Source organism: Oryctolagus cuniculus, chromosome 6 (assembly GCF_964237555.1).
Source record: "Oryctolagus cuniculus chromosome 6, mOryCun1.1, whole genome shotgun sequence".
In the NCBI taxonomy this organism is placed as follows: Eukaryota; Metazoa; Chordata; class Mammalia; order Lagomorpha; family Leporidae; genus Oryctolagus; species Oryctolagus cuniculus.
Genome location: NC_091437.1, coordinates 10,857,250 through 10,866,028, shown reverse-complemented (window position 1 = coordinate 10,866,028; position 8,779 = coordinate 10,857,250). Strand labels below are relative to the sequence as shown.

The following is an 8,779-nucleotide window of genomic DNA, read 5'->3' as shown; positions in this document are numbered from 1 at the left end:
ATTGAAGTAAAGGTGAGATGTTGAAGGTCAAGGGTGTGACACAGGCTAAAACCACTTTGGATTTTGGGTGTAAGTCCTTTAAGCATTGCATTAGCATCCTTACCTGCATAGCATATGAAATTATATGTATGTATATATGCATAAAATAAATGAAAATATGTTAACCACTTAAACCAGACACTGTATCCTGCGCATTTACTTGTGGTGTGACCCTCAGACATACTGTTATGTATGTATATTTCATCTTTGTAGTATTTAAATATCATGCTTAATACTTTCACCTCCATTCTCCAGAGAGCAAGCTGATGTAGAGGACAATGCTATGGAAGGGGACTTAAGCTAGGCACAGTGCAGGGATTTAAAGCCAGCTCTGTTGTATGGAACTCCAATCATTTGATGTAGGTGTTCAAACAAATTAAACAAATCTAAGTGTTTTAAGATAAAGTCCTAGGAAAATTTCAATTTTTAAAATGGGGAAAAATACTGAATTAAAGCTAATGTTCATGAACAAAGGTAAATTAAGCATCAAACAACAACAAATGACCCAGGCTCATTGATGAAAAGCCAAAACGAAAAAATTTATTGAAGGTTTAATGAGGTGCTCAGAAAATCAAAGTAGCTGTTAAAAAAGCCAGGTATTTTATTAAAAAAAATAAAAGAGGTTGTAGCAAGTGCAGTGGCAGAAGCTCATAGAGCTCTATTCAAGTTGCAGAGTAAAGATAACTCCAGGTGAACCCCCAGAGCCTCTGTCTCTTGTGTTCCAGTTTTCCATGGCAGCGGTTTAGACTGGTCTAACACAGACATTTGCTTATGCTTAGATCAATCATGAACACCCGCTAGTGGACTAGGAACCTCATCCGGTTAGTCATGGTGGGGAGGTGGTGTTCTTACCAAAGAAGGCGGAAATATCAGGAAGATGAAAGCAAAAGCAACTACAACCTACCTTTCGGCTCCTGTGGAGTTTGTGCACACACGTGTTCACATATGCTTCTTATAAATACACATCTACAAGGAAGGCGGGAACAACACTGTTTCAAGATAACCAGCTATGTATGTATGTATACAGGTGTCCCTAATGGCATCGTGCAATTTTAAGCTCTAGTAATTTTAGGGGGATAAAAGCTATAATGTATAAAGAGCAGCATTTTGAAAATTGAACTACTCTCTATAGCTTGGTGTACTTTCTAGTTTCATTTTATTTTTCTGTCTCTCTGGTGGGGGATGGCAAATTGTGATAAAATTCAAATTTTATTTTGAAAGTATAAAAACTTAAATAACTATGAATGACATGCAAATGATATCTTCCAGAAGTTAGTAGTTTCTATACTTCTAATTGTGTTAAGCTTCAAACTACATTATGGTTTGGAGGACATCTGAATATACGGATGATTGATTTTCTCAGATGTTTTATTAAATGTTCCATCCTTACTATTATGATTGAAGAAGCATTTGTTCACCTATAAGTACACACGCTCAGAGAAGCCAAAGAGTGTCTTTTAGTTGATTTTATCTGTTTAGAATCTTATTTCCTGCCTTTAAAATTCAGTCTGTCCTCCCATAAATAATGGACTGCTAAGGATGTTAGAGGGAGACATGGGCAAAGGTCTCTGTTCATGTAAAGAGGAAACAGAAAACTGTAACAAATTGTTGGCAATGCACACTCAGTAAGGGTGGAAGAGACTACAGGACAGAAGGGTATTACAATGTATACAATGTGTTTGATTTAAATTTTGTGTCTAATTTTACTTTTGTGTATCAAGCTTGTACTCCTACATACTCTCTTTGGGAGGAGGGGAAGGATTGCGTTGAATGGGGTGAAGTGCACTATCCGGTCTGGATCAGGAGACTATGAGCTGGATATTGAAGTACATAGTAAATGGAAGACAACAACCAGAAGCTGGAGGAGACCTCAAAGTGGGAAGAGAACCAGCATGTGCTAGGTCCTCAGTCTGTTGAGAAATCTCCCTAGATTTCTGCCAAGTCATCACACATCCTGATAGCTCTGACAGGGATGGAAGCTTTGCTTCCCACAGTGCTAAAATATTTCTCAGCCTATATTGTCCTCTTCTCCACAGGCAGTCATCAAGGTGTTTTCAGTGTCCCTTGACTGTGTGTGGGCCATTGAGTATAATAGGAAATGGTCTCCTCGGGGTGAGGCGTGTCCAGTGTTCCTGGGGCTTCTCACGGCTCTAGATGTTTTCTTCAGAGCTGGCTCCACATTTTCACCAGGACAGTTGGGAGCAGCTCCAGGGGCACTGCTATGCCTGGTTTGATGCTATGACGCTCATGAGGATGGATAACTTCCGGGTAGAATGTCATTGTGTTGGATAGTTCATTGCAGGCCAGTTGGGCCTATTGCTATCAGGAAACCAAAACGCAAAAAAAGAATATATTCATGAAGCAAACAGGTTTTCTTATTGTGGTGGCAACAGCTCAGTCGGTTCTCGGGATGAAGAGAATGGTGGATACCATCAGAAAAGGTTCTTCGATACTAGTGGTCATGGAGGTGTCAGGTGTGCATGAGGGAAGATGGGTGCTCTGGGTTCTCAGAGGAGATGGGGCTGCCTCAGTGGACTGTGCTGTGACAGGGCAGCTCCTCTTTGGTAGGGCTAGAAAACACTGGTTTATTTGCATGAGGAATTCCTCCTGTAAAAACCTTTCCCCTTTCTGCTGCCATAGGTGGCTTTCTTCTTTCTTCTCTTTTTCATGCTCCTTTTGCTCTTCAGCCAGGCGAAGGCAAGGTGGAAGGCACGGCAGCTAAAGCCCTCCTCAACCCCGTGCTGCACGTGCCTCTGCAGGACGGTCCGGCTGGGGAAGACTCGGCAGCAGCCCATACACTTGTAGCCACTCTCGGGGGTCACCAGCCACTCGGGCGTCCTGGCCCTGGGGCTCTCCTCCAGAGCTGGAGGCTCTGCTGGGCAGTCCAACGACTCCTCCTTCCCCACCCTCACTGCTGCTTTCTCTTCTTCCACATCCCAGCCACACTCACTCTCCGTTAGGAGTTCCCAAGGGGACAAAACAGGGAGGTTGGTGTCTATCGGGATCTTCCCAGTGAAAGTCATTTCTTGTACTCTTGCCTTCCTTGGTGCAGGCTCCAAACCTTTCTTCGTATTCTGTAAGTCAGCCACCTCTCTTTTTCTTTGGACACACGTGTAGTAAACTTTTATCTCCCTTTCCCTTCTTCTATGTATTTCTGGAGTACAGGGCTCATTGGCTAAATGGTAATGAAAGCAGTTATTCTGATACGGCAAGAGAGTCTGCTGAAGCTCTAAGCACTGGAGGAGAGGCGACTCAGGGCCTCGAAAACAAGGAGCTTCTTCCTGGAACTGATGGATTCCTACAACAGAAAATTCCCTGCATAAGAAAGGTGGAACAGGCCGGTGCCGCAGCTCACTAGGCTAATCCTCTGCCTGCTGCGCCGGCACACCAGGTTCTAGTCCTGGTTGCTCCTCTTCCAGTCCAGCTCTCTGCTGTGGCCCAGGAAAGCAGTGGAGGGTGGCCCCAAATGTTTGGGCCCTGTATCCACATGGGAGACCAGGAGGAAGCACCTGACTCCTGGCTTCAGATCAGTGCAGCGCGCTGGCCGTAGCAGCCATTTGGGGGGTGAACCAATGGAAGGAAGACCTTTCTCTCTGTCTCTGTCTCTCTCACTGTCTAACTCTGCCTGTCGCAATATATATATATATATATATATATATATATATATATATCTCCCAGTATTGCAAGAGCATGTGTTCTTGCTGAGGTCTAGGTATAGGCCATGTCAGTGTCGCATGTTGTCTGTCAACTACAGTGGAGCCAAGGGCTGGATGTCAGACACATGCTAACATCTCATTTACCCACTCCAGCTCCAGCATCCTCTTTAGACATCTGCAACTATGAATTTTCATTTTCTCAAGGAGATGTAGGAGAAATATGTTGAGATAAATGTGGCTTTTACTTATTTCTGAGAAATATTACCAGGGTATATATTATCTGTTTGTATTACTAAGATTACTGTTTAAGGTAAAAATTTTTTTAAAGATATATTTATCTGAAAATCAAGATTTATGGGTGGGGGGGATGGTTCCATCCACTGATTCATTCCTGAGATACCTAATGGACAAGGCTGTGCCAGGCTGAAGCCAGGAGCCAGGAACTTCTTCCAGGTCTCCCGTGTGTGGCAGGGGCCCAACCACCTGGGACACCTTCCCCCCCTTTTCCCAGGCCATTAGCAAGGAAGCTGGATTGGAAGTGGAGCAGTCAGGGCATGAACTAGCACCCATATGGGATGGCAGCATTGCAGGGAGCAGTTTTACCCACTATGCCACAATGCCAGCCCCATTCAAGAAATGAAAAATCTGTTTCATATCAAAGAATCTTTAGAGCTCACTGTCTACCACAGTCTGTCTTGACCAAAGCTCTAGAATATGAATGTTTAATAGTTTTAAGTTTGGTCCAGTGTTTGATGGCTAGGTGTATGCAGTATGCATATAGTATTGTCTTTGTGGAAGTGCTTGTTCTATGTTTGTCTTGGGACTATACCATCCTGTTGACTACAGTCAATATAGGCAATTTTAATATTTGTTCACCTAGCTGTGCATCTGTTATTTTGTTCAACATATTTCATGACAGTTGTGGAAGTTTGAGTATTACTCTCCATCCAAACTGTTTAAGGACTCCAGAGTGTGTGAATGTTACTTCAAATGATGAAGGGGCACTTTGCAGATGTTAATAAATGAAGGTTTTTAGGACAGCGTCGCAGCTCTCTAGGCTAATCCTCCACCTGCAGTGCCGGCACCCTGGGTTCTAGTCCCAGTTGGGGCGCCGGATTCTGTCCTGGTCACTCCTCTTCCAGTCCAGCTCTCTGCTGTGGCCCGGGAAGGCAGTGGAGGATGGCCCAAGTGCTTGGGCCCTGCACCCGCATGGGAGACCAGGAGGAGGCACCTGGCTCCTGGCTTCAGACCGGCGTTGTACGCCGGCTACAACGCAGCAGCAGTAGCAGCCACATGGCGGGTGAACCAACGGAAAAAGGAAGACCTTTCTCTCTCTCTTTCTCTCACTGTCTATACTCTGCCTGTCAAAAAAAAAAAAAAAAAAAAAAAAGGAAAAGAATTAAAAAAAATAAATGAAATGAAGGTTTTTGTGATGTGGAGGTTATCCTGTGTTACATAGCTGGGTCCTAAATGCAACACCCAATTTACTTTAGAAAGCAAGTCAAGGAGGTCAGAGGCGGGAGAAGATATGTGACAGTGCGAGTAAGAAGTTAGATCTAAGAGAAACATGGGCTATGCAGGAGCATTCTCCACTGCAGCCTGCAGAGGAATCCCGCCTTCTCAATACCTGGATTTTTATCTCCGCAGAATTTGCAAATCCTTACCCTCCTCCCCACCCAGGACTTGCAAGGGCATAATTGCAAGTTGTTTAGAGGACTAAGTTGGTGATAATTTGTAAGCACACATTATAGGAAGTAAATACACGAAACTTGAGCCAAGTTTTTCTATTTCATGTGTATGCCCTACCTTTTCTACATCTTCTACTTTTCTGAGTTTAGGGTTGCTTGTTGGATTCAAAGGCTTTTCCCTACACTAGAGCAGTAGCAGGAGCTTAGAATGCTTTTTATTTATGGCGCAGAACATCATTGTATCATTTCAGCTTTGCTGAGAAATTAGAAAAGTAGTTTCAGAGAGGGGGTTCATATCTGGTGTATATGTGCATTTATTCAGCCTTAAACAGTAAGAGACACACATTGCCTCTATGCTTATGGAGCTGTAATCTGTCTTCTACAACAGAAAAGCTTAAGCGTAGTATTTATTTAGTGAGTCAGTGCATGTCATGAGTGAATGGATTTGCAGTGTGTGTCATTTGTAAACAGTGCGCAGACTGATGGTGATCCCCTGTCCACCTTCGCATGTGTATTATATTCATCAACCTGCCTGAGAGTTAGTTCTGAACTAGTGATTAAGTTAATGGAACGGTGACCTGCGCCCCTCCAGGCACGGACATACAAACCTCTGTCCTCTACCATGCTGTTTTGTTTTCCAGCTGACTGAGCTGTCGATATTCCGGGGTCCCTTTGAGTGCTGCCTGTAAGGATTACATAGTATTCATTAATAATATTCCATGAATTAGGACACGGAGAGGGCTTGCTGTATTGACCTGAACATAAACCCTGAATCCTACTACAAGTAAGAAGTAAATTCATAGGGTATTATTTGCTGTGACCTGGTCTCTATCCAATGAATTCAAAGTGTAACGTGTTTTTGAGAGAGAGATAATTAGACCTTGTAGTGTGCTGGCCTATATATTAGATGCTAATATGTATCTCCTCCTAGCTGTTACATATTTTATTTTGTATATATGGATAGGTATTACTGTGTGATTCACACTTCTCATCATTTACACTCAATAACATCTTTGAGTATACACCCGAATTTATTAACATTGAAATGGATATAGTGTCACTCTCAAGGCCTCTGCCCAAGGAAGCATCAGAACATGCAGAGCCTGACAATTTTAAATTTCAGATCCTTCTCAGGAATGCGAACCACTATTTGGGTTGTTGAAGTTGGCTGCATTCTGTCCCCTCGTCCCCTCCCCCTCCCCCCACTAAGCAACTCCCTGTCCTCCAGTGAGTTACTTGTTTACTACTCAGCTCCATGGTTACCATACCTGTGTAATTCCCCATTTACAAGAGAGCCTCCTCCATTACTCTTTATTTCTAAATGGCATTGCATTGTTTGTGTGTGTCCTGTTTTACTTCTCACAGTCATATTGAGACCCACGTTAATGTCTTCACAGTCTAAGAAAAGTTTGTGTTTCTTAGCAGTTGCATTATGGGTGGCTTTTGCTGATCCTTGCCCGTCTTACAAGCGCTCCACGGCTTCATTTCTCCTCGGCTTCATTTCTCCTCGGCTGTAGAAGCGCTGTCTTGCGTTTCTGCCTTTAGAGGAGTATGTGTGAGTGGCAAGCTTACATCATGTGTTTCTCCAGTGTTTTCAGAACGAAAACAAAAGGAAATGCCAATTCTTTAAGATAAATAACTCTAGACCAACCAGTTACCATGTCTGCGACAGAGCAACCCAGAGAGACCTTATGTGGGTATCAGAGGCCCCAAACCCCACAGAGGCACCTGGGCCAGCCATCTGAAGTTGTCTTTCCTCTCTTGACCTGGTTCCTCAAGAAGACTCGGGAACACACAGCTCTTCCTGTCTGCCGCCTGCCTTCACTCACAACCCCTCTGCCTCGCTCCCTGTGTCCCGCTCTGCCACCCCGGCCCCGAGTCCTGCTGTCTGCCTTGCTCAGAGGCAGTTCCTCATCCCCACACCCAGAGGGCGTCCTCAGACATACCTCTTGATGTCTTTTCAGACTGGGGGCAGAGTGTGCTTTCCAGATGTTTTGTCTTTTGTTTCCGCTTCATGGTCAACTCCTTGGAGAATTACTCCAATCACATACCATTTTTTCCAGTAAGTCTGCTCTCTGGGAGTTAGCGGGGATATGGAATGAAATTTGAATGTTCAGAACCCAGCAGATCATATGAGAGGCTCTTCACCTAACTACTGTCCTGCCTGGTGCTCAGTAGGCATCCAGACTGTTACAGTGCAGGTCACCGCACCTCAGCAGCATTTATGACATACTGATGACATCATTCCAGTTCCTGGGACTCAGCAGTCTCCTAGGACTGCATTGCCACAATCTACTACCTAAGTCGATTTAACTTGTCCAGTGCAAACACTATTAACCTGGATTTTCACATCCACTTCATAGTAAAAATAACCTAAGGCTTAGAAGAGAATTTGCCATAGCGTCAAATTTAAGCAGCGAGGCTCAGTAAACTAGAACTGTAGGACAATATGGGCAAATCAGGTCAAAGCAATAGAAACAAAGTTTAGAGTTGTAAAAAAATAAAGGTTCTTAGAAGCTTCATAACAGAGTAAGTAAAATTAGAACCAGAAAGAAACATAATATTTATTGGTTGGTATTAGTATTTGTAACAAGGTGGGTGTGAAGGGAAATGGCAATGATACCATTCATTAGAGGGTAACATTAAAAACAGAAATGCTAGAGGAGCCTACACCATCACTGGGGACACCTGACACTGGAGTGCTTTGGATCAAGTCTCTTCTCTGTCATCTGATCCATGTTGGGCTGAAGTGCCTGAGATACAGCAGATGGTGGCTCAAGTATTTGAACTCCTGCCACTGTCATGGGAGACCCAGACGGAATCCATGCTTCCTGGCTTCTGCCAAGCCCAAGTCCTGGTTGTTGTGGGCATTTGGGGAATGAATCATGAGATGGAAGATTTTTCTTTGTTTCTCACCCTCTTTTATCCTGCCTTTCAAATAAGTAGATATCGCCCCCCCCCCCCCGAAACCTTTTATTTAAAGTGTACAAACCTCATGCATTTCATAGATACAACTTTAGGAGCATAGTGATTCTTCCCATTGAACCTGTCCTCTCACCTACTATCCCATTCTTCCTCCTTCCTCCTCCATCTCCATTTCCCATTCTTATTTTATACTAAAATCTATTTTCAATTAACAATTTATATGGAAGATTAATTCTATACCAAGTAAAGAGTTCAACAAACAGTATGATAAAATAAAAACCTGTTCCTCAACAGTTTTTGATTTCTCTTTTGATTTCTTCTATGACACACTGTTCATTCAGGAGCACGTTGTTCAGTCTCCATGTGTTTTGTATGTTCTAGAGATTCTTGAGTTGTTGATTCCCAACTTCATTCCATTGTGATCACCAATGATGCATGGTATGATTTTGATTTACTTGAATTTGCTGAGAC

The 8,779-nt window shown here is 43.4% G+C and overlaps 1 protein-coding gene across 3 annotated transcripts; it reads right to left on the bottom strand.

Moving 5' to 3' along the window:
• Nucleotides 1-570: 570 nt before the first annotated feature.
• On the bottom strand, nt 571-7,595 carry LOC100348302 (protein FAM170A). 3 transcript variants are annotated; one of them, XM_070075781.1, is made up of 4 exons: nt 7,330-7,595; nt 6,652-6,922; nt 5,992-6,066; nt 571-3,337 (listed from the first exon to the last, which is right to left on the bottom strand). In XM_070075781.1, the coding sequence occupies exons 2-4, from the start codon at nt 6,665-6,667 to the stop codon at nt 2,625-2,627; spliced, it is 804 nt and encodes a 267-aa protein (XP_069931882.1). In that variant the 5' UTR covers nt 6,668-6,922; nt 7,330-7,595; the 3' UTR covers nt 571-2,624. The 3 variants fall into 3 exon arrangements, with proteins under 3 accessions (XP_069931882.1, XP_069931884.1, XP_002710447.3); XM_070075783.1 differs by having other exon boundaries at nt 6,652-6,918; XM_002710401.4 differs by lacking the exon at nt 6,652-6,922 and having other exon boundaries at nt 572-3,337.
• Between the last annotated feature and the right edge of the window lie 1,184 nt (nt 7,596-8,779).

Coding starts and splice junctions, on each gene's coding strand:
- LOC100348302 (XM_002710401.4), bottom strand. CDS start 7,399: ATGAAGCGGAAACAAAAGACAAAACATCTGGAAAGCACACTCTGCCCC. Junction 6,067..7,329: donor GTCTGAAAAGACATCAAGAG/GTATGTCTGAGG, acceptor TAATCCTTACAG/GCAGCACTCAAAGGGACCCC. Junction 3,338..5,991: donor CAGCATGGTAGAGGACAGAG/GTTTGTATGTCC, acceptor TTTCTGTTGTAG/GAATCCATCAGTTCCAGGAA.